The 25,156-nt window shown below is 40.9% G+C and overlaps 1 protein-coding gene across 3 annotated transcripts in view; it reads left to right on the top strand.

Annotated features, from left to right (window-relative positions):
- The window catches only part of LOC136701579 (NACHT, LRR and PYD domains-containing protein 3-like), a 52,365-nt gene that overhangs the window by 7,684 nt on the left and 19,525 nt on the right, over positions 1-25,156 (top strand). The window contains exons 2-8 of one of the 3 annotated variants that reach the window (XM_066676178.1): positions 1,862-2,114; positions 8,942-9,078; positions 9,359-9,425; positions 13,467-13,546; positions 15,474-16,262; positions 17,738-19,780; positions 21,831-22,004. In XM_066676178.1, coding sequence (XP_066532275.1) covers positions 9,029-9,078; positions 9,359-9,425; positions 13,467-13,546; positions 15,474-16,262; positions 17,738-19,780; positions 21,831-22,004 — 3,203 coding nt within the window. In that variant the 5' untranslated portion in view covers positions 1,862-2,114; positions 8,942-9,028. Of the gene's footprint in view, positions 1-1,861; positions 2,311-8,941; positions 9,079-9,358; positions 9,426-13,466; positions 13,547-15,473; positions 16,263-17,737; positions 19,781-21,830; positions 22,005-25,156 lie in introns of all 3 variants that reach the window. The other 2 variants (XM_066676179.1, XM_066676180.1) reach the window with 2 other exon arrangements.

Here is a 25,156-nt window from a genome sequence, read left to right as displayed (position 1 = left end):
GGCACTGAGCAGATTAGAAGGAAGACAGTCAACAACTGAAGGACATCTCTCACCGTTACTCCCTGGCAACTATAAAGTTGGAGATAATGAAGCACCAATAAGAGAATGTTTGGGTTGATGGACCGAGACATGATGATGGTGTACGTGACTGGGGTTCTATATATGACTTGGGTTTGTTCAATAAACTCGAGAGATAAGAGAGAATCTTTGACTGTGTGTCTTATTCCTCTCTTCTCCCCAAAGAATTCTTTGAGCATTGATCTTTCGATCTTCCTTCCTGGTTATACATAGATTAATTTTACATTTTCCATAACAGTCACCACTGGCTCTTCTCTCTTGGTTTCTGTAATTAATACTCTTTCACCTGGTGCTAACTCATTTCTCGCTGGAGGTCATGCGTTGTAAATCATGCCCTCCTTTTGTCTCATCACTCACTCCCTCGCTCTCACCACAGCATAGTCGAGAAGATCTGGTTGTAGGAGTGAAGGATGCTGAAGCACAAAATTATATAAAGAACATTAATTACATTCTGACCATGTCGCTTTACTACTTTATCAGTAAACAACCAGTAACTATAGTCTAAGATAAACCCAGGAGAGTCCAGCAGGAAATCAGATTAGATTAACACATCCACTTAACAGTGGACTATTCATAGTTCCATTATCAGAAGTGCATTCGTGGACACTCAGTAAACAGACATTTCAGTAAATCACTAGGTAGCTACTTAAACCACTGAGTGTAGAGATTTTTATAAACATCAGTCTATAATCTTTTAGTGAATATATGTTGGGTTTGGTCTACAGATGTGTCCTGAGCATGTTGTGTACAGTGCAGTGTTGTTCTCAGTGGGAAAGTGTGCTGTGGGTGTGGCTTGTGGAAAGACACCATGTTGATTGACTCTGGGATCTGTGGTGATTGGGGAACACTGTCTATTGTGGAGGTGCCAGTGCTCTGGGAGTCTTGGTCTTCTGTGTGGAGCTGTGCTAGTGACGGTGTCACAACAGGAAGGATGTGGCGATGGTTCCTCCTCTATGTCTCACCAGTGGGCTGAAGGATGTAGGAGTGTGTCTCTCTGCTCCACTCCTTCACAGTCCTGAGCTGGTCGTATCCTTTGGGGGTCTGCGTACGGACCACTTGTCCCTCTGCTAAAGGCTGTAGGTGACTCGACTTGTCGTAGTGGTGCTTCAGAGTGAGTCTTGTGTTGATACGCTGGGCACATACAGGTATGGTAGCCCATGATGGACAAACAGAACCTTCAACAACACATTCAGGACATTTAGCCAAATGATCTACAGTCACCTGATGTAGAAACACCACCAGGAACCACTAGGTTCATAAAGATTCGAACATCATTGTTCTCTTTATCTACACAGTGCAGTGTTTGTGGAGATATACACAGAGCTTCATTATACACATTATACTACACTACAGCGACTGAACTACCAGCTCTGCTCTTAAACATTTACATTTAATTTAGTTACTCTCACAAATATTTTACAGAGAGACCAGCTCCATAACATTGTGTACATTCCCCACTCCTCAGTTAACAGTGTATTTCAGGAGCAGGAGATCCAGAACAGAGAGTATTGGATTATTGTGAAGTTTACAGTAGCTGTACTGACCAGATCTGCTCTATACATGGCTCTTATTTCATTTTATAAAAAATAAAATAAATAAAATCAAAATAAATGAATGACTGAATAAATAAATGCAAAAAATAATATAAAGTTTGCCCTGAAACAGTGCCTAATTAAGTAAAGTTCTTGAGTTGATTACTGCATTTCTACATTTATTTATATTTCCACATTTTTACATTTGTTTATTAATGTATATATTTTATATATTTATTTCCTTCTGTCAGCTCTGGTCGTCTTCCACACTCTGTGAGCACTCGCTGGATCACTGCCCTCTCTGTTCCTGTTGATGTACAGTGAGAACTCCACTACACAGCGCCCCCTGTCTTTAAGAGACTGAAGTGCGACATTCCTGAGTCTGTTCCCAGAGTCAGAGGAGAAAGTAAGGAGCAGAGACGGAGCGGAGAGGAGGAATAAAGAGACGGAGCTGTAGGAGACGAACAGAGAGGTTTCACCCAAACAGCGCTGTTCCTCCACACGGTGAGTTTATTCCTGAGTGAAGTACAGGACTCTGAGAACAGGACTCTGAGAGTCTCCAGGAGTTCAGTGGAACTCAGATCAGGGGAAAATGGCGGAGGACCGTTATAAAGCGGAGGGAGAAATAGCGGAAGTGTGTGGAGAGAAGAAACGTATCTGAAGGAGAAACAACACTGAAACACTGCTGTTCCTCCACACGGTGAGTTCAGAAGAACTGAGTGTTTATTAGAGAAAGCTCGTGGCGCTGAGAGATAAAATAAACACCGGGAGGAAATGACCGAGAGACTGCGATAAACAGAAGGAAAGAGAGAAGCTGAAAGTTAAGCTCCAGCAGTGAGTTCTATTGTTTAAACTAGAGGTTATAGGTCACTGCTGTGAAGTTTTGATGGCATTCACCACATAAACAGTAATAAAGCGAGGTACTGACGCTGGATTCTGTGTAACTTTCCACTTTTTAACAGACACCAGGGGCGTTACAACACTTGCTTTTCTCTCTCTCTCTCTCTCTCTCTCTCTCTCTCTCTCTCTCACTCACACACACACACACACACACACACACACACACACACAGCTCTGCTCGCAAATCAGCCACAGGAACACAGCTGTACATCTGGTAAACAGACTGTTAAACACTGAATACATCAATACATACATACAATGGATGAGAAACGAAGAACAAAATCACTATTTTGTTTATTTGCACTTTTTGATATTTAAAAAAGAAATAAATCTCCTGGGGCGGCACGGTGGCGCAGCAGGTAGTGTCACAGTCACACAGCTCCAGGGGCCTGGAGGTTGTGGGTTCGATTCCCGCTCCGGGTGACTGTCTGTGAGGAGTTGGTGTGTTCTCCCCGTGTCCGCGTGGGTTTCCTCCGGGTGCTCCGGTTTCCTCCCACAGTCCAAAAACACACGTTGCAGGTGGATTGGTGACTCGAAAGTGTCCGTAGTGAATGTGTGTGTCTGTGTTGCCCTGTGAAGGACTGGCGTCCCCTCCAGGGTGTATTCCTGCCTTGCGCCCGATGATTCCAGGTAGGCTCTGGACCCCCCGCGACCCTAAATTGGATAAGCGGTTACAGATAATGGATGGATGGATTAATCTCCTTGGTTTGCAACATTCACCCAAAACAACATCCACTTTTCCACTGACACCCACGCTGTGTTCACTGAAAATGTGAGAGGTGTCTAATGACTGACCCCTCTGCAGCTCTTTAATGGCATTGGCTGAAATGTAACACAATAAGGAGACATCTGTAGGATATTTACTGCACTTAGTCCTAAAATGTCCAGGGTGTGATCATAGATTAAGGAAACAGTCAAAGCTAAAACACTGCTGTATCTCAGAGCATTGCTGAAGCAGTATATTCTCTTTAAGAAGTGCCCTGTCCGGAGCGGAGCTCCTGTGTCCCGCTCTCCGAGGTCCTGCCTGTGTCCCGCCCTCCTAGGTCCTGCCTGTGTCCCGCTCTCCGAGGTCCTGCCTAGTGTGAACTATGTTGATCCATTGACTCAGATGGAGAAAAAAACCTTGATTTTAACCCTTCTTAACCCTAAGAACCCTATCTATATAGCTATTTTCGTATTCTGTTTTTTTTTTCAGTGCCTCTTTCAGTTGCATTTAAACAGTAATTATGTGACATAACCATATTCAATATGTTGTTTTATTTTCTAAAGACCCTTTGCTTCTCAAATATGTAATCACTTGAGGTTTTCATGCTGACCAATAAATCAATTTTTCTATAAATTGGTCATGTTTTGACCAAAATTTTACCTAACGCCTGCTTTTTTTTTCCATATTTCTCAATGTACAGCCTTGAAATCATATTCCCACATCAGATATCTTCACACAGATTGTTAGTGTGAGGTGTCTGTTAGTAGAAAACATAAGCATTTTTGATGCTAATTTATTACATGTCATATTACTGTGACAAAATAAATTTGTAGCATCAGACGGACATATTTTTCTTGATATTCTAAGCTCTGGGATGTATGACTGATAAAGTTCTGACAGTCACAGCAGGCCCAGACTTTCAGGAATTTAGTTCAGGGCAAATATGGAAAATTTCCCAACAAATAAAAAACATTTTTTTATTTGGCAGTTTTCTCAGATGCTGATAATATTTACAATTATTATTATTATTATAATCTTTTAAAAATATGATGAAATAATACTTGTTTATTTAGAATACACACAATAAAGAATTATTTAAGCTTTTTAGTATATTTGTTGGGCGGCCTGGAGGTTGTGGGTTCGATTCCCGCTCTGGGTGACTGTCTGTGAGGAGTTGGTGTGTTCTCCCCGTGTCCGCGTGGGTTTCCTCCGGGTGCTCCGGTTTCCTCCCACAGTCCAAAAACAAACGTTGCAGGTGGATTGGCGACTCGAAAGTGTCCGTAGGTGTGAGTGTGTGAGTGAATGTGTGTGTCTGTGTTGCCCTGTGAAGGACTGGCGCCCCCTCCAGGGTGTATTCCCGCCTTGCGCCCAATGATTCCAGGTAGGCTCTGGACCCCCCGCTATCCTAAAAAATTGGATAAGCGGTTACAGATAATGAATGGATGGATGGAGTATATTTGTTGATCTAATGCAGTATTATTTGATGTGAAACTTAAAAAAACCTTGAAAAATATAAATTAAAAAAATTAGCAAAGTAAAAATTGCTCAAAAATAGTATTTTATCTTAATTTGAGTCATATTTACTTGTCAAGAAAAAAAATGTTTGCCAATGGGGTGAGATATTTTGACTTAAAACAAAGACAAAATGTCCTGATAAGATTCTTTTACTTTGGGTTTTAAAAAGTTTAAGTAAAAATGTCTTATTTACAAGTAGCTGGGTTTTTTTTATTTTTTTTTTTTATAAATTTATGTAAAAATATCTTTACGTATTGGCAGTTTTTCAAAAGACAAAATTACTTAAAGTAATGGTTAAAAAATCTGAACTTTAGCTATTTTGACCAGTCATCAGTGAGAAAACAATCCAAAATTAGTACAAAGGAGGCAGACTTGAGATGTTTTGGAATTATAGTTCACATAATGTCTTTGTGTGAGTTTTAGAATAAAGAGAAAGATGACTGCAGACACTGGAAAACTTGTTAATAAAGTGCATAAACTTTATATAATAAACTGCACCAAAGTAAATAGCCTATCTGGCTACATGCTGAGTGAAATAAAATAGAATAAACCTTTCTCACTATAGTACAATATTACAAATATACACGATGGAGGGAACTGAGATGGGTTCTATATTTATTTTAAAACAAGACAAAATGTCCTGATAAAATTCTTTTACTTTGGGTTTTAAAAAAAATTTAAGTAAAAATGTCTTTTTTACAAGTAGCTGAGGGTTGTATTTTTTGTATAGATTTATGTAAAAGTGAACAGGAATGGGTGTGATGGGTGATAGCATGAACGATAATGATAACAATTATGTGTGTATCCACCTCCATGTGGATAAAAAGCCACGTCACCACACATTTCACTTACTCTGTTGACTGAGAAGCAAAGATGGCAAAGGTTTACAGTACACAGCAGACTTTGGACATGATCCTCAACCATGTCAACCCCTGTGACCCATGGGTTGACTCATGGCCTCATTTACATAACACTGGAAGCAAGAAGAGCTGTTCACACCTGCCAAATGGCAGTTCTTTGGGATTTAAAGGTATAACTGCCAAATGGCAGTGGTTTGGTAGTTCTAGTGTTAGGGGGTGGAAATAACCAAGTCAAAGGATTTCCGTTTTGTAACAATATTTGGAAATGAAAAACCTGTGAAAATCCAGAAACCAGGTTCCTATCTCTCATTTATGAGAAAATAAAACGTGGAAATTTGTATAAAATTAAGTTTTTAAAATAAAACAAACAAGAGCTTCTTTGAAGTAGTTCTATATCAGTTTGATTTTGTTTATGTCGATATGAAGCTGTATAAATGCGGCTCCTGGAAATATTAAACTCATGTCTGTGCTTGTCGTGTTCTCTTTTGAGACTTGTGTTTGTGAGTTTTCTATAAAGAGAGTGAGGCGTAGTGATGTTTGAGAGGAGTCAGGGCTGTGTTTTGTGTGTTTTATATTAAGAAAGTGAGGCGTAGTGGTGTTTGAGAGGAGTTAGGACTGTGTTTTGTGTGTTTTATATAAAGAAAGTGAGGCGTAGTGATGTTTGAGAGGAGTCAGGACTGTGTTTTGTGTGTTTTATATAAAGAAAGTGAGGCATAGTGATGTTTGAGAGGAGTCAGGACTGTGTTTTGTTTGTTTTATATAAAGAAAGTGAGGCGTAGTCGTGTTTGAGAGGATTCAGGACTGTTTTGTGTGTTTTATATAAAGAAAGTGATGCGTAGTGGTGTTTGAGAGGAGTCAGGGCTGTATTTTGTGTTTTATATTAAGAAAGTGAGGCGTAGTGGTGTTTGAGAGGAGTCAGGACTGTGTTTTGTGTGTTTTATATTAAGAAAGTGAGGCGTAGTGGTGTTTGAGAGGAGTCAGGACTGTGTTTTGTGTGTTTTATATAAAGAAAGTGAGGCGTAGTGGTGTTTGAGAGGAGTTAGGACTGTGTTTTGTGTGTTTTATATAAAGAAAGTGAGGCGTAGTGGTGTTTGAGAGGAGTCAGGGCTGTGTTTTGTGTGTTTTATATAAAGAAAGTGAGGCGTAGTGGTGTTTGAGAGGAGTCAGGGCTGTGTTTTGTGTGTTTTATATAAAGAAAGTGAGGCGTAGTGGTGTTTGAGAGGAGTCAGGGCTGTGTTTTGTGTGTTTTATATAAAGAAAGTGAGGCGTAGTGGTGTTTGAGAGGAGTTAGGACTGTGTTTTGTGTGTTTTATATAAAGAAAGTGAGGCGTAGTGGTGTTTGAGAGGAGTCAGGGCTGTGTTTTGTGTGTTTTATATAAAGAAAGTGAGGCGTAGTGGTGTTTGAGAGGAGTTAGGACTGTGTTTTGTGTGTTTTATATAAAGAAAGTGAGGCGTAGTGGTGTTTGAGAGGAGTTAGGACTGTGTTTTGTGTGTTTTATATAAAGAAAGTGAGGCGTAGTGGTGTTTGAGAGGAGTTAGGACTGTGTTTTGTGTGTTTTATATAAAGAAAGTGAGGTGTAGTGATGTTTGAGAGGAGTCAGGGCTGTGTTTTGTGTGTTTTATATGAAGAAAGTGAGGCGTAGTGGTGTTTGAGAGGAGTCAGGGCTGTGTTTTGTGTGTTTTATATGAAGAAAGTGAGGCGTAGTGGTGTTTGAGAGGAGTCAGGGCTGTGTTTTGTGTGTTTTATATAAAGAAAGTGAGGCGTAGTGGTGTTTGAGAGGAGTCAGGGCTGTGTTTTGTGTGTTTTATATTAAGAAAGTGAGGCGTAGTGGTGTTTGAGAGGAGTTAGGACTGTGTTTTGTGTGTTTTATATAAAGAAAGTGAGGCATAGTGGTGTTTGAGAGGAGTCAGGGCTGTATTTTGTGTGTTTTATATTAAAAAGTGAGGCGTGGTGTTTGAGAGGAGTCAGGACTGTGGTTTGTGTGTTTTATATAAAGAAAGTGAGGCGTAGTGGTGTTTGAGAGGAGTCAGGGCTGTGTTTTTTGTGTTTTATATTAAGAAAGTGAGGTGTAGTGGTGTTTGAGAGGAGTCAGGACTGTGTTTTGTGTGTTTTTTATAAAGAAAGTGAGGTGTAGTGATGTTTGAGAGGAGTCAGGGCTGTGTTTTGTGTGTTTTATATGAAGAAAGTGAGGCGTAGTGGTGTTTGAGAGGAGGCAGGGCTGTGTTTTGTGTGTTTTATATGAAGAAAGTGAGGCGTAGTGGTGTTTGAGAGGAGTCAGGGCTGTGTTTTGTGTGTTTTATATAAAGAAAGTGAGGCGTAGTGGTGTTTGAGAGGAGTCAGGGCTGTATTTTGTGTGTTTTATATTAAGAAAGTGAGGCGTAGTGGTGTTTGAGAGGAGTTAGGACTGTGTTTTGTGTGTTTTATATAAAGAAAGTGAGGCGTAGTGGTGTTTGAGAGGAGTCAGGGCTGTGTTTTGTGTGTTTTATATTAAGAAAGTGAGGCGTAGTTGTGTTTGAGAGGAGTCAGGGCTGTGTTTTGTGTGTTTTATATAAAGAAAGTGAGGCGTAGTGATGTTTTAGAGGAGTCAGGACTGTGTTTTGTGTGTTTTATATAAAGAAAGTGAGGCGTAGTGGTGTTTGAGAGGAGTCAGGACTGTGGTTTGTGTGTTTTATATAAAGAAAGTGAGGTGTAGTGGTGTTTGAGAGGAGTCAGGGCTGTGTTTTGTGTGTTTTATATAAAGAAAGTGAGGCGTAGTGATGTTTTAGAGGAGTCAGGACTGTGTTTTGTGTGTTTTATATAAAGAAAGTGAGGCGTAGTGGTGTTTTAGAGGAGTCAGGATTGTGTTTTGTGTGTTTTATATAAAGAAAGTGAGGCGTAGTGGTGTTTGAGAGGAGTCAGGGCTGTGTTTTGTGTGTTTTATATAAAGAAAGTGAGACATAATTCTGTATTAATTGCAGGCGTCGAAATAGAGACTGATTAACCTCTGTATATAATGAGGTACAGTAATCAATTCTGGAAGAATGAAAGCATGAATGACTTTCTTCAGATCAGAGAAACAGAGACAAGGCTTAAGGTTTGCAGTGTTTCTGCGGGAAGGACCTTTCTCTCACCACAGGGTTGATTTGTTAAACTGAGTTCCGAGTCAAACACAACACCAGGATTTCTCACAGAAGACCCACATAGCCTTAAAACCAGACTAAAACATCTAAAAAATGTGGTTATTACTCAAAAATTGTAAAAGCTGACAAGACACCCCTGGTAGATTATAAGTGACAATCATTAACTATCTGTCGCGCGTCTGACTCTCGTTTAAATATTAATTAATGTACTTTACTTCGTGAAAAAACAGAGCCCATTCCCGCTCCATTCTCACATTCACCAACTCTGACTTCACCCGGAGTCTTTACCAGGGCGTGAGGAGGATGAAGTCTGGGTAATGTCTGGGACGGATGGTGCAGGTCGCGTTCACACACACAGCTCCTCCAGGTAAACACCAGAAAGGGGCATTGGACACATGCTGCAGTAAATTGGGTCTAGTTTCTTTTACACACTGACAGTAAAATATAAGAGATCTGCTTCTTCAGAAAAACTAAATCTAATAAGTTTTATATTAACCTTAGTTCAGTAAGAGGTTTGTGGTCACACTGTTAATAATTAATAGATGGATTAAATAACAATAAAAACATTGCTTTTAAAATGTACAATGACAATAACAGCATGTATTTATTTATTTATTAAAATCAAATTTAATGTGTGTGTGTTTCAGGTCAGGAAAAATGCCAAAGAACAGAAAAGCAGACCCCAGATCATGTCACAGTGCTCCAAAACGCCAGGTGAGTTTGAATATTCCAGTGAATATTGGAGCAGGAACTTTTAAGAGTCTGAGTTTAGAAAGCACATATTTTAAAGGTGATGTTTGTGATTTCACAGTGCCACAGCCACAGAGGCCCTATTCTCGATTTTACAACTCTGTGGAACATTAGAGTAATTTAGAAGCTGTTATTTTATTGTATTTTTTGAATATTTCATTGAATAAACACTTACAATTTACACTTCAGACACCAACAAGATACAGTCGCTTCTTACTCAGACACACCGCTCCACGTTAAAAGATACAGTCACTTCTTACTCACACAGACCACTCCACCTTAAAAGATACAGTCGCTTCTTACTCACACACACCACTCTACCTTAAAAGATTCAGTCGCTTCTTACTCACACACACCACTCTACCTTAAAAGATTCAGTCGCTTCTTACTCACACACACCGCTCCACCTTAAAAGATACAGTCGCTTCTTACTCACACACACCACTCTACCTTAAAAGATTCAGTCCCTTCTTACTCACACACACCACTCTACCTTAAAAGATTCAGTCGCTTCTTACTCACACACACCACTCTACCTTAAAAGATTCAGTCGCTTCTTACTCACACACACCGCTCCACCTTAAAAGGTGCAGTCACTTTTTACTCACATGCAGCTCCACATTAAAAGATGCAGTCGCTTATTACTTACACACACCGCTCCACCTTAAAAGATACAGTCACTTCTTACTCACACACACTGCTCCACATTAAAAGATACAGTCGCTTCTTACTCACACACACCGCTCCAGATTAAAAGATACAGTCGCTTCTTACTCACACACACCGCTCCACATTAAAAGATGCAGTCGCTTTTTACTCACACACAGCTCCACCTTAAATGATACAGTTGCTTCTTACTCACACACACCGCTCCACATTAAATGATACAGTCGCTTCTAACTCACACACACCGCTCCACATTAAAAATACAGTTGCTTCTTACTCACACACACCGCTCCACATTAAAAGATACAGTCGCTTCTTACTCACACACACCGCTCCACCTTAAAAGATGCAGTCGCTTTTTACTCACACACAGCTCCACATTAAAAGATGCAGTTGCTTCTTACTCACACACACCGCTCCACCTTAAACGATACAATCGCTTCTTACTCACACACACCGCTCCACCTTAAACGATACAGTCGCTTCTTACTCACACACACCACTCCACATTAAAAGATACAGTCGCTTGTTACTCACACACACCGCTCCACCTTAAAAGATGCAGTCACTTTTTACTCACACACAGCTCCACATTAAAAGATGCAGTTGCTTCTTACTTACACACACCGCTCCACATTAAATGATACAGTTGCTTCTTACTCACACACACCGCTCCACCTTAAACGATACAGTCGCTTCTTACTCACACACACCGCTCCACCTTAAAAGATACAGTCACTTCTTACTCACACACAATGCTCCACCTTAATAGATACAGTCGCTTTTACTCACACACACCACTCCACCTTAAAAGATACAGTCGCTTCTTACTCACACACACCGCTCCACCTTAAACGATACAGTCGCTTCTTACTCACATACACCGCTCCACCTTAAACGATACAGTCACTTCTTACTCACACACACCGCTCCACCTTAAATGATACAGTCACTTCTTACTCACACACACTGCTCCACATTAAAAGATACAGTCGTCTTTACTCACACACACCACTCCACCTTAAAAGATACAGTGCTTCTGAATGAACAAAAAAGTTCAGTGTTGAGGTGCAGTAGCACTGTGTGTCCAGCAGAGGGAGAGCATAGCTGTGAAGTCCATGCAGCTTTTCTTGGGGATGATTGATTGATGTTGGGTTGCAAGTAGGCCTGTCACTATCACAAAATTTTAACTGACGATTATTTGTCATACAGGTAATTGCAATTAATGATGTAATTGCCTGTTTTTTACACTCCCAGTATTTTTAATATGTCTTTATGCTTAATGATAACATAATAATGTACACACACTATTATGGTAAAGAAAGTTAGTTTATTGAACAGTTTATACATAAAGGTATGTAAAGATATTTGCCCCTTGTCCTGTTTTTAGTTAAAATTGTATATTTGAGTAAGAAAAAAAAAAAAATCAAATGTACTATGTTTTAAACATCTGTTATTTAGTGGCTTGGCGTATTCTGGGCAATAAATACTAAGGCTACATTCAAACAGCAGGTAGAGGCCCAGTCAGACATGACACATGTCATTCATGTGGCTGTGTGAACACCACAAATCACATTGAATCTCAGGTTTGTTTTATTGGCACCTTTTACAGACAATGTTTAATAGCACCGTTTGTTTAGAAATACACGTAACTGATATTCTGTGGCCCCCTCCAGGGTGTATTCCCGCCTTGCGCCCAATGATTCCAGGTAGGCTCTGGACCCACCGCCACCCTGAATTGGATAAGCGGTTACAGATAATGAATGAATGAATGATATTCTGTTTGTTTGGATTGAAATAAAATGCAATATGATCACGGTCAGCACAAATCATTGCAGTTAGCTCAAATAATCGTGATTATGTAATAAACGTGACAGGTCTAGTTGCAACTTGCAACTCATCCTTTGGTTTTAGATTCAGCTCCTCCTCATTGTATCACAGGGTGGTTCCAGAAGGACCTGGGTATCAGTCGATCACAGGACAGTAACGAGTCACCTGCTGTAATCAGTGGAGATCTGTGTATTTTAGACTCAATATTAAAATACTATGGCAGAGTTGGTTCACTGCATATTAATATGAATGTGTGTGGGCTGTACTGTAGTTCTGTTCATAACTCCAGGAGATAATCAAATGTTTATGGCTGATAGTTTGGCACAGCCACATTTTACCGGGGCACATGGCCCAGTAATCTGAATCTAACGAGGCCCCTGCTCTGGGTCCATTGCGACCCAATCCTCTGTTTTGATTTTCTGGATTCATAGTCTGTGATTTCTGATAAAAGGTTGTGACCTCCTCTGGATATTGAACATTCCCCATCTATATTTTCTGTGGTTGATGCAGTTCACTGCTCACAGCTCCTTGTCATTGCTGCTCTGTAGCGTAAAGAGAGATGTCTTTGTTGATGTCTGGCTCCTGGTGGCCCACATCTCTGTGATGATGTTGAACAGAAACCTGTTTGTGGAAATTACAGCCAGGTCTGAGCTTTTACATTCCCCAGGCAGGTCTGAAATATGTACTTACTTACATTTGTGTTTGTTTACATGATTGTCAAGTGAATAAAATAGATTTACAATGGCTTACTTTTAAAATATTACTTTTAGAGTATCTTAGGCCCTCTCTGAGGGTGGAGACAGCCATAATGGTTCCTTTCTGATGAATGTGTAACTCTGAGTAAAGGATAGTTTTTACTATGTATCGCTGTGTAAAGTACAGTGTTTACTGTGTAACTCTGTGTAAAGGACAGTTTTTACTCTGTAACTCTGTGTAAAGGACAGTTTTTACTGTGTAACTCTGTGTAAAGGACAGTCTTTACTGTGTAACTCTGAGTAAAGGACAGTTTTACTGTGTAACTCTGTGTAAAGGACAGTTTTTACTGTGTAACTCTGTGTAAAGGACAGTCTTTATTGTGTAACTCTGAGTAAAGGACAGTTTTACTGTGTAACTCTGATCAAAGGACAGTTTTTACTGTGTAGCTCTGTGTAAAGGACAGTTTTACTGTGAAACTCTGAGTAAAGGACAGTTTTTACTGTGTAACTCTGAGTAAAGGACAGTTTTTACTGTGTATCTCTGTGTAAAGGACAGTTTTACTGTGTAACTCTGTGTAAAGGACAGTTTTTACTGTGTAACTCTGAGTGAAGGACAGTTGTTACTGTGTAACACTGAGTAAAGGACAGTTTTACTGTGTAACTCTGAGTAAAGGGCAGTTTTTACTGTGTAACTCTGTGTAAAGTGTAACGCTGATGATTCTACACTGTAACAGATGTTCTTAAATACTTAATAAATGACCTATAAACACTTCATTAATACATGTGAGTGTGTAATGTCTTGTTCTGACCACAGGGAGGTGTCCTGCTGTGTGTGAACAGTAAATACGCTAAAATTCAGGACTCCAGCGCTGGAGGAGGAGCCTCTGACCCACAGTGAGTAACTTTAAATCAGAGATTATTAGGAGTGAGGCTTTTTGCTCTTCACCTCATTCACAGTTCCGTTCATTTCAGTTTGTATTTTATTAATTGATTTATTTGTTTAAAACACCTTAATATTAAAATTATGACAGGAATAAACAGTTACAGGCAATGGATGAATGAATGAATTAATGTGAATTGTTTTATTTATCACCTTGGTCCTGGAGACACATTGTTTATTTCACTGTTTACTGTGTACAGGACACAGAAGACACAGGACACCCTGTAGAATAGTAGTGTGGTGGAAATAGCAGCATTTTGGTTCTGATCGAGTCTGTAGCTTGTAACAAACAATGACTTTCTGTGTTGATAATTTCAAAATAAGAGTGATCACAGCAGGCGATTTCTGAGACGATTCAGGTTTTTGATATGATACATGACCATCTTTCCATTAGAAAAACTCACCCTTGATCCAAAGTGGCAGCCTTCAAGATGACAGCCATGTTCCAGACATAGCCTAAGGGCGCTTTCCCGTAATACACAGCAAAACCGATTTGCACTGGTGATTGTTATTCTATGGAAAGAGCAGCACTGCTTCACACCGGCGCTGTGTTACTGTGAGCGGTGCGCACCGTGGGGTTTTGTCACTTTGCCGCATACTTTCTGCTGACCTTTCCAAAGCACAGCCAATGAGAGACTGAAGTGTATGATGTTGTCAAAGTAAAAATTCAAACACAAACAAATCACCAAATGTCAATAGCCCTAGAAATGAGAATGAAAGGTTATTCTGCAGATTGTCTCTCCAGCGGCTCACTCTCGCAGATTCAGTGCCTTTTATGTAGTTTCTCAGTATCAGTTCGTCGTTCTTGAAGTTCATGAGGTCTGTGTTCTCCATCAAATAGATTGTCTATCATTCACATGAGGTTTCTCATACCTTAAAGTCACTCACTGACACTGTACTGACCCTGCATTACCCTCTCACTCTCTCGAATCCCTACAGAGAGCAGAGGCTCTTCACCCAAATGGTATCAAGTCATACATTTGAAAGGTTGTAAACATGAATTGTCTGTTTCTCCTTTACCAATTACATAGTTCTAAACACACACATTTAATACAAATGAATCATGTATTTTCATTGGAAGGAAAAGGAAAACAAAAACATTCTGATAATTTCCACCACAATGTAACACAAGCAGCGCCGCAGGTTACAGACACTGTAGATCACGGTCTCCCAGTACCCAGAGCTCTCTAACAACAGTTTAAAAGTATATAATGGCATTGTGAGGAAGAACACAGTGACTTGTGAGCAGTGAGACAGGGTTAACAGGTTCACTCTCAGATAACAATTTTACATTTACGAGGCCACTACACATATGAATTTAACAAATAAGCAGCAATGACAGGAACTGTCCATTTTTCTCTACATTCAGTAACTGGCTGTGCGTTAGAAAAGAATAATAATAGCTTCAAAATGGAATAGTGTAAAAACGACAAAATACATTGAGAAATACATTTTTCACAAATGTGAAGGAGTTGTTTTTAAAAACGGTTTAAAACATGTGCGCTGATGACACAAACACCACTCGAAGTCAAGCGGAGCACAAAGCGCTACACTCAGCCTCACGGCCCCTCACCCGTTACCTGCTGGGGTATTCAGATCTGTCATTTACCCTTTCCTTTCTGGAATAAAAGGGTGTCCTGAAACTTTTGACTCTGAATATAGTTGAAATGACAATAAAATCCACACGAATTGGAATTATACAGAAATATAAGCGTGATTCTGCTTTTACAGAATCTGTCACAGAGGAGCTTTAAGTTGTAGGGTGAGGGATGTCAGGCCTTTGGTTTACTCTGTGATCTTTATATGTTTGGTTCTATTTACAGTAAAATTAATGAGCTGTTACAGATGTGTGTGGAATAATGTTGTTTTTGGTGTTTTCAGATTTCAGACTCACAGATCTCAGTCTCCAGAGTCCAGCTGTGTGTCTGTGAAGAGTGAAGGGTCCATGGGGAACCCTCCTGTATTCAGTGATGGAGGAGAACCCAGCTGTGTGTCTGTGAAGAGTGAAGGGTCTATGAGGAACCCTCCTGTATTCAGTGATGGAGGAGAACCCAGCTGTGTGTCTGTGAAGAGTGAAGGGTCTATGAAGAACCCTCCTGTATTCAGTGATGGAGGAGAACCCAGCTGTGTGTCTGTGAAGAGTGAAGGGTCTATGAAGAACCCTCCTGTATTCAGTGATGGAGGAGGACCCAGCTGTGTGTCTGTGAAGAGTGACTGGTCCATGAGGACCCCTCCTGGATTCAGTGATGGAGGAGAACCCAGCGGTGTGTCTGTGAAGAGTGACTGGTCCATGAGGACCCCTCCTGGATTCAGTGATGGAAGAGGACCCAGCGGTGTGTCTGTGAAGAGTGAAGGGTCTATGAGGACCCCTCCTGGATTCAGTGATGGAAGAGGACCCAGCGGTGTGTCTGTGAAGAGTGACTGGTCCATGAGGACCCCTCCTGTATTCAGTGATGGAAGAGGACCCAGCGGTGTGTCTGTGAAGAGTGAAGGGTCTATGAGGACCCCTCCTGGATTCAGTGATGGAAGAGAACCCAGCGGTGTGTCTGTGAAGAGTGAAGGGTCTATGAAGAACCCTCCTGTATTCAGTGATGGAGGAGAACCCAGCTGTGTGTCTGTGAAGAGTGATGTGTCTATGAGGAAACCTCCTGTACTCAGTGATGACAGAAAGTGAGTTACAGTCCCTCAGTGTAACACAGTAAAAAATATCTCACTTCCTGCTGTTCCTGATTTTAGATCACTCAGGCCATTCCAGACTCATCCAGAACACTCCTGTTTATCCACGATATGTAGATATTTCATATGTTTAATCATATCATCTAGAAACAAAGTGAAATCAGTAACAGTTGACTGTGCAACAACACGGATTCACACCTGACTTTATGATGAAGATACTGTGTTTGAGTTTAGTGATAATTATAATTATATCTCACAGGAAGATCTCTCTAAATCCAGCACAGAGACTCAGTCATAGACATAGATTTGAAACTGAGTGGAGCTGTGTGCAGGCTGTGTCTCCTGGGGCTGTGTTACAGAGGTTCACCACAGCTTTTCTGTAAAACCTTACACAATAACTCCAGGTTATTAAAGCTACAGCAGCAGAGAGTGTGTTGGTCAGTGTTTATTAAACACACCTGTGATCTCCATTACAAACAGAACTATTTATCAGTCAGACTGTTACACAGAAATGTAAATGTTTCTTCATAAATATCTGGTTACCAGTGACGTCCTGTTTCTTTATCAAGTTTATATTACTTCTGTTTGATAAAATATAAACGAACATGCCTTTAGTAACATTACATTAACACTGTTAATATGTTGTTGATTCAGTTCAGTGTAGTCTTCAGTTTTCAGTTCATTATGAACATAAAATAGTCCTGAAACTCTCCTGAACTGTCTGACATTTGTATATATCACTACTCCAGGTTAAACAGAGCAGACCTCACTGGTCTTAATAAATATACAGATCCTAGTTACAGTTAAAGGGTTAATGTTTCTCTGTTTTTCGAGTGGGAAACTCTAAAGCCTCATACACTTAGGTGTGTTTCTCTGTCCCCATGTCCCTGCAGTTTATTTCTTTTCACAATGTGGACACTTTCTGTTCACAATGAGTCTTTTTCTGACTGGTGGATCAGGTGCTGCACTGACACAGGGACAAGGCAAATGTAAATAGAAAATAAAAGCCGTAATAATAATGCTTTATAAAGGTGTTTATCCTGTGAGTGGTGTTAACGTTATTCCTCCACGTTCAGCTCCTCATTCTCTATCACCGCTGCAGTTTATTACCCGTAAAGACTTTATGGACATTAACACACACAGGGAGGAGAGGACGAGAGTTCTGACAATAAAGTATAATAATAATATACTAAATTAATAAAGTATCTTTCCTTGATGGCGTCTTAGACTCAGACATTAGGGCTCACTGAGCTTAGGAACATATTTAATAAATGAGGTGAAGTTAGAATCATTCTGTAATGCTCTATTTATCTGGAGTTATTGATTTACAATGGGGTCAAATACACTGTGATAAAGACACCATCTAAAGTATTATTTTCAGGTGACAGCAGTTTTTATTGTTCAGTGAGACTCTGAGTAACTCACAGTGGTCACTGTCTGATGGTGTTTCTGTGTTTGATCTTCACCAGGAAACACTCCTCAGTAAAAGCTCTACAGACTCTCACTCTGGAGGAGGGACCTGGAGATCTGCAACAGGGTTCTTACCCAGCAGTGGAGGAGGTGTTACACACACACAGAACCAGGATGAAGAACAGGTACGAGAACTTATTTGAGGGAAACAGAACCCCAGAGAATAAAACCCTCCTGAACAGGGTTTACACTCGGCTCTACATCATCGTGGGAGAGAGTGAAGGAGTGAATGAAGAACATGAGGTTTTACAGATGGAGAAAACCCCCAGGAGACACCAGCAGGACGCTCCAATCCACTGCTCAGACATCTTTAAACTTCTACAAGGTCCTGATGGAGGAGTGAAGGCTGAAGATCTCAGACTCAGAGACAGAAAAGAGGAGAAAGGAGCAGAAGAGCAGGAGATCAGAAGAGTTCTGACTAAAGGCATCGCTGGAATTGGAAAAACTGTCTCTGTGCAGAAGTTCATTCTGGACTGGGCTGAAGGAGCAGCCAATCAGGAGGTAGATCTCATGTTTGTGCTTCCGTTCCGGGAGCTGAACTTGATTAAAGATGATCAGTACAGTCTTCATGGACTTCTGTGTGCCTTCCATCCTGAGCTCAGAGATCTGGACCCAGAAAAATATGACCAGCTCAGAGCTGTGTTTATATTTGATGGTCTGGATGAAAGCAGAATTCCACTGGACTTTAAACAGTGTGAGAAAGTGTCTGACATCACCATGACATCATCAGTGGGTGTGTTAATGACAAACCTCATCAGAGGAGATCTGCTTCCCTCTGCTCTAATCTGGATCACCTCCCGACCAGCAGCAGCCATTCAGATCCCTCCTCGGTACATCCACCGTGTGACAGAAATTCAGGGATTCATTGACCCCCAGAAGGAGGAGTATTTCAGGAAGAGAATCAGGGACCAAGACCAAGCCCAGAAGATCATCTCCCACATTAAGACAGCAAGGAGCCTCCACATCATGTGCCACATTCCTGTCTTCTGCTGGATCTCAGCCACTGTTCTTCAGAGAATCGTCACACAGAGTCACACAGAGATCCCTACAACTCTGACTGAAATGTACTCACACTTCCTGCTCACTCAGACAAACATGAAGAAGGAGAAGTATGAGGAGAAAGAGGAGAGAGACCCAAAGAAACTACTGGAGTCCAACAGAACCGAGCTTCTGAAACTGGCTGAACTGGCTTTCACACAGCTGCTGAAGGGCAATGTGATGTTCTATGAAGAGGACCTGAGAGAGAGCAGCATTGATGTCACTGAGGCCTCAGTGTATTCTGGGATCTTCACTGAGATCTTTAGGGAGGAGTGTGTGATCCACCAGAGGAAGGTCTACTGCTTTGTTCATCTGAGTTTTCAGGAGTTCCTGGCTGCTGTCTTTGTGTTTCACTGCTTTCAGAACAACACCATGGAGCCACTGCAGTGTTTTATATCACAGTATAGAGGGAGGTCTGTGAAGGTTCCTCTGGATGATCTTCTGAAGGGAGCAGTGGATAAAGCTGTAAAGAGTCAGATTGGACACATGGATCTGTTCCTCCGGTTTCTGCTGGGACTCTCACTGGAGTCCAATCAGAGTCTCCTACAGGGTCTACTGACCCACACACACAGGAGACCAGAGAGAACCACAATGTACATCAAGAGATTAATCAAAGATGATGGAAATCCAGTCTCACTGGAGTCCAATCAGAGTCGCCTACAGGGTCAACTGTACCAAATCCACAGGGGCTCAGAGGGAACCACAGAACGCATCAAGAGATTAATCAAAGGAAATAAAAATCCAATCTCCACAGAGCGCTCCATCAACCTGTTCCTGTGTCTGTCTGAGATGAAGGACCAGTCCCTCTCCAGAGAGATTGATGAGTTTCTAAACTCGGAGAAACACTCAGTAGAGAAGCTCTCTACTGGACAGTGTTCAGTTGTAGCCTACATGCTCCTGACCTCAGAGGAGGAGCTGGAGGAACTGGACCTGAGTAAATACAGAACATCAGAGGAGGGTTATAGGAGACTGATCCCAGCTGTGACTGTCTGCAGAAAAGCTCGGTGAGTGTTACATCTTTATCAGGTCTGTTATGTTTATATTCATATTGTGGGTGTGGTCAGAGATGGGGCGGGGCTAAGACTCATGGTTTGCACTCCCAGCATGCACTGCAGCTCCCCCACTTGTTGTTCTGGGTAGTGCTCGACCGATATGGGTTTTTTGATGGCCGATGTTTAGACAGCAGTAGTGGCCGATGGCCGATATGTAAAGCCGATATTCCCATTCCTCAGGCAATGAATAAACTAGAGGCTCACTTGTTTCTCACTGAGTACAGTGTTCCTTTAAATGTCTGACGTGTTAAAGGCGAGAGCTGCGCTCTGATTGGCTGTAGAGCGAGGCACCCTCCCCCACACCCCTGCTGCATTTAAATGTCCTCAGTGGGGGAAATGTAACTAATAAAAGACATCTAAGCTTTGAAACGTGTTTATTGACTTGATCATTGTTTGTGGAGCTTGTGGCTGCCAAACAGAACCGGTTGAGTCTCTATTGCGGCGTCTGGGTCTCGCAGTGTCTGGGTCTGTTAGGTGCTGAAAACATATGCGCTCTGCTGTGTGTTTGTCCCTCGTCCTTGGGTGCACATCGCCATAACTCTGCCCCTGATTGGTCTAATTGACTTAATTGACATGTCATTGGAAAACTGAGAGCCTAAGCTAAGCGGCAGTAGGTGTGACATGGGTCCACGGGGATCATATTAATTATTTAATAATTTTTTGAAAATGTGTACTATTTTTTCAGCCAGTACTCTTGACACAAACATGAGGATTACTCACGAACGGTTTGACGGAGAAGTTTGACTCAGATTTAGTCTTGTTTTGAAGTAGACTATATAAGGTAAGCGCTGCTGTGTTAACTCTGTGTGTGAGCCGCTTGTGAGCTCTTCAGGCTTCGAGAAGCAGCATGTTTGTCATTGATGAGGAAGAAATCTGAAGTTTGGAATATCTTATTTTTTTGGCTTTAATTCCTTAGTCCTACATTTTAGTGTATATCCTCGTGATTCTGAGAGTCTGACCGTTCGATTGGTGTATGATATGTACACATTACTCAAATATGGCACTGTGAAAAATCTGAAAATCTGTACTGTCACTAATATTTTTTCATAACAGTTTCCAATAACTTACTAAAATAGACCAAGCTCAAGGTATGTCCTTTAGAGTGAGTTGGGAAGTTGATATATTGTTGTAATCTAATGTCCAACTGGCCCAAAACTGTCCAAGCAATATGTAAAGTCCTTAATATTGATGTCATTTACATTATCCATACATATTTTGAGGTCACCAAGCAAAATAATATAAATAAGGAGTTGCAGTAAATAATAAACAACCAACACTCTGATTAGCTTCACTGTTAGATACAGGTAAATGCAGTAGTGTTGTTTGGAAGATCTGTGAGGACAATGGCCTTTTCCAACACAATGACCATATTGATGACTTTCGGCAGCAAGGCAAGTTCATCATCTTCTTCAACACTGAGAACACACATCTTGACACTTTGGGTCTGCTCTTCATCTGGATCTGTTCCCTGTTGAAAGCAGCAAGACTGAAACACTACTATACAACAGTGCAAAGACAACAAACATCGACCAGCGACTACTGCTCCATGCGGGTGATCAAATCCCGCTCTAAGCATTATTTTTGGGTTTGAATTTTTGATCTTTCTTAATGTCTTTTTACTCTGTTTTCCCTTTTTTTTTAGTTTCTGTCCCTTTTTAAGCATCTATTGATTTCATTCCAAGAATTTATTTTTTCTGTTTTTTGGGAGTCTCTCTCCTCTCCCTGGGATTAGGACACTTACTGTCACAAGCACTACTACCTCCTGCATAGTACAGCAGTAGTTACACTGCTCTCTCACCCAAACAGCCTCGGTTTGAATCCTCCTATTTGCAAAGCATTCATATCTGCTCTTGAATATTTCTCTTGGTAAATACTATCAGGACTGCTATCCTAGAGTTTACCCTTTCTAGTTTTCCCCTGTAGATAGCCACCCCCTTACAGCAAGAGGAAAACTGAGAATGCATTAAATCAGCAGTATTCAGTGATAATTATTTCTTTTCAGACTCCCTGGCTGTAATCTCACCAAGGACTCCTGTGAAACTCTGGGATCAGCTCTACAGTCAGTAAACTCCTCCCTGAAAGAACTGGACCTCAGTAACAATGACCTGCAGGATTTAGGAGTGGAGCTGCTCTCTGCTGGACTGAAGACTTCACTCTGTAAAATGGAGACTCTCAGGTGAGGTTTCTATGACTCTCATAAATCTCATTGTTTACATTCTTTTTTAAAAATTGACTGATCTCCATGACACGAGGGATTAACATTCTTAACATCAATTCAAAAATATCTGCTGCTTTAACCCCCCATGAGTCACTGTTCACACTGGCATGATCAAATATCGTGACTGGTTTAAGATGAAATGTGTGAAAACAAACTCACTTTGAGCAATGTGGTCAGTTTGAGCTGACTGTACAGGCTTTGTGCTTCATGTTGTGATTAATAAAAGTGCACAAAATGGAATGAGATAGGACCTGTGTAATAGTTTGGAATCTACGGACACTTTACTACAAGCTGAATACATTAAAGTTGGAGGGAGAGACAGACACAAAACAATGATAGGGGAGGTGCATGCAATGAAGAGAGACAGCTAAAAAGATACAAAACAAAGACATGGTAGACATTGTTTAATGTGACATTGAAAGGAAAAATCCTAAGTATACAACAATGGACAAGATAAGTCAAGACTCCAAAGGACAACAACCTGAGGACAAGGAGTGGGCATTAATTTGGCCAGACGTTAGCTGAGTTTACAGAAAATTGTTTTAATATGATTAATATGGGGTTGACCAAAGAAAAGGGACTCTGAGAGATGGACGGTTAAAAATTAGTAAACTACATTCGGGATAGTATTGCCAATTATGTATAAACACTCATATAATTATAATGAAAACCTGTGAGAACATGGAACCAGTTCTAGCACTGCTACAGTGATTCTGCCAGGTCTTGTCAGCTGATTTCTGCCTTACCACATCCTGTCCATGTTTTCATGTGGTTCCTTGTGCTCTGTTTTCACTTTGTACTTATTTTCTCATGTACATGCTTCCCTAGCTAGGACCCTTCCTCTCATGTGATTCACCCTAGTGTTCCTTTGCTAGCCACACACTTTTCCCCTCATTTGATTTTCACTGGTGTTCCTTATTTTTTAACCCCCTGGAGTCTGAGGCCTTTCAGCCACATCTGAGGTAATCTGACATGCCTTGATCTTTTAACAAATTTCACCTACTTAAAAACGTTTGTTCCCAAAAAGCTACAGATGCTAATGTTTAGCACAAACTGAACAAGAATAATGTAAGACAAGTATGTGTCATTCATCTGTTTTTTTTTTAAACTCTAAACATGGACTTCACAAAAAATATTTTCAAAAGTGCTACATGATATTTTTCTAAACCTGTGACTCACACATTGATTATTCATGAGATAGGTGTGAGACACGTGAGAAATCCCCTGCCCACTGTCAAAGATAACGGGCCATTAGCCCCCACCCCATTATTGAGAACAACTGAATCATTTGGAAACGGTGGTGTTTATTTATTTAGCAAAGACTCTGACTGCTTTGGAGCAACAAAGCCATAAATATGAGCTTCAGATGACTGCTTGAAAGCAGCAGATAGCATCCAAACTTTACAACGAGCTGTTTTTTCCCCTCTATCAGCATAACTCTGTGCCTCTTGTGGTGGAAAATTTTGACAGAAATAAGAAAGCTAAGTCTCTGAGTTGGCATCAAGTAAAACAACAATTTAATGGAGAGAGAATGCTACACGTAGCACTGTTTCCTCTCTGTCTGACCGTTTCTCAACTAGTCTCTTATACCTTGAATTCCTTTTGAAGTTACCATCTTTTTGTTCTTTTATATTTCAATCACCTTTCAATGTATCCTGCTCCCAGTCGGACTCCAAGTCTTTTACCATTTGTTTTTACTCTCTTTTGTATTTCTAACACCCTCCCAGACGGACTCTGCGCACCCCCTCTATTCAATTGGTCTCTGTTGTCTCCTCTCTGTGGTCTGGAGACAACAAGGAGTTGATGGAAAGGGAAGGTGTCGATATGTTGTTATTTGAAACACTCGCACACACTTAAGTCTGCTGTCCTCACAGAGAATAAAACAATCCCAGTTACACAAGCATACATGATTTAAAATAATAAAGTACCTCTATTGATTATGAATCATTTAAACAAATTCCACCACATTCACCCCTTTGATTCTAATCAATCATTTTACAAATTATTTTCATCAAACAAATGTTCCAGTTACAGGTCTTTATCTACTTCATCAGGTTTAGAGTCCTTTGCGATCTGCAGGAGCTGGTATCTTGCTTGAACATGACAAGACAAATTTTCGATAATACAATTATACAGTAATGGTTGACAGCAAAGCAAAAGCACCAGCAATATGAGAATAGGCAAAATCATGAAGAATATGTTCTGTAAACTAGCAAACATAGAGCCCCAAACCCTAGGCCATGAACTAAACCCTCATTCTTCATCCCTGAGTTGAGCAGCCACAGTACGCATTTTGCCCAGAACCGTGCTGATGTTACCTTCCAGGGCATCGTTAGAAGGAATATACGTACAACAATGTTCGCCAATCATGCTACAGATTCCTCCCTCCTTTGCCAGGAGTAAATCGAGCGGGATACAGTCCTGTGTGGTCAATAACCTTAATGCTGTTAGTTCAAATCTTACTCCTCCTAGTCCTTTAATGGTTTGGTTCACAAATGTAGCCAGCATATAGTGGACCCTGTTAAGATCCACCCGTCACTTCTCGCAGTGTGCTGTTTCTGGTTTTCTTCCTCCTGAGCATATTGCTCCAGGCAGTCTCTGACAAAATGTCCCTGTTTGCCACAATTGTAGCACCGATTCACCCATATATCTCTCTGAAACACGTTTGGCTGGAAAGCTGGCCTATTGCCTGCAAATCCTCTTCCTCTGCTTTGCCCTCGACCCCTCCCCTGTCCTCTTCCTCAGCCTCCTTCATGTGAAACGTTGATGGGGAGTGTCGCAACTTGCTTGTACCATCGTCAACTTGCTTTACCATCATCAACTTGCCGTTTTCCATCGTCAACTTGCTTTACCAAAGTGTCTGTCCGCTTTTTTCTCTTTCTTTTTTGCCTTATCTTGTTCTCAGTCGGGCGACATGACTTGCAAAAATCCTCAAATTCTTCCATGAACTTCCGTCCTCCTTCTTGTAGGGGGTTGGACAGATCAGAGGTAGCTTCTCTCATGTCATTTTCAGTCCAGTATCAATGTACTAACAGGGGTTCTTCTGGGCCAGCCACCTCTACCATGGGGAAGGAGCTGCTTGGGTTCTGGAATCATTCTCCCTCTTCAGT

Source organism: Hoplias malabaricus, chromosome 7, assembly GCF_029633855.1.
Source record: "Hoplias malabaricus isolate fHopMal1 chromosome 7, fHopMal1.hap1, whole genome shotgun sequence".
In the NCBI taxonomy this organism is placed as follows: Eukaryota; Metazoa; Chordata; class Actinopteri; order Characiformes; family Erythrinidae; genus Hoplias; species Hoplias malabaricus.
This window is presented reverse-complemented; position numbering and strand designations above follow the sequence as displayed.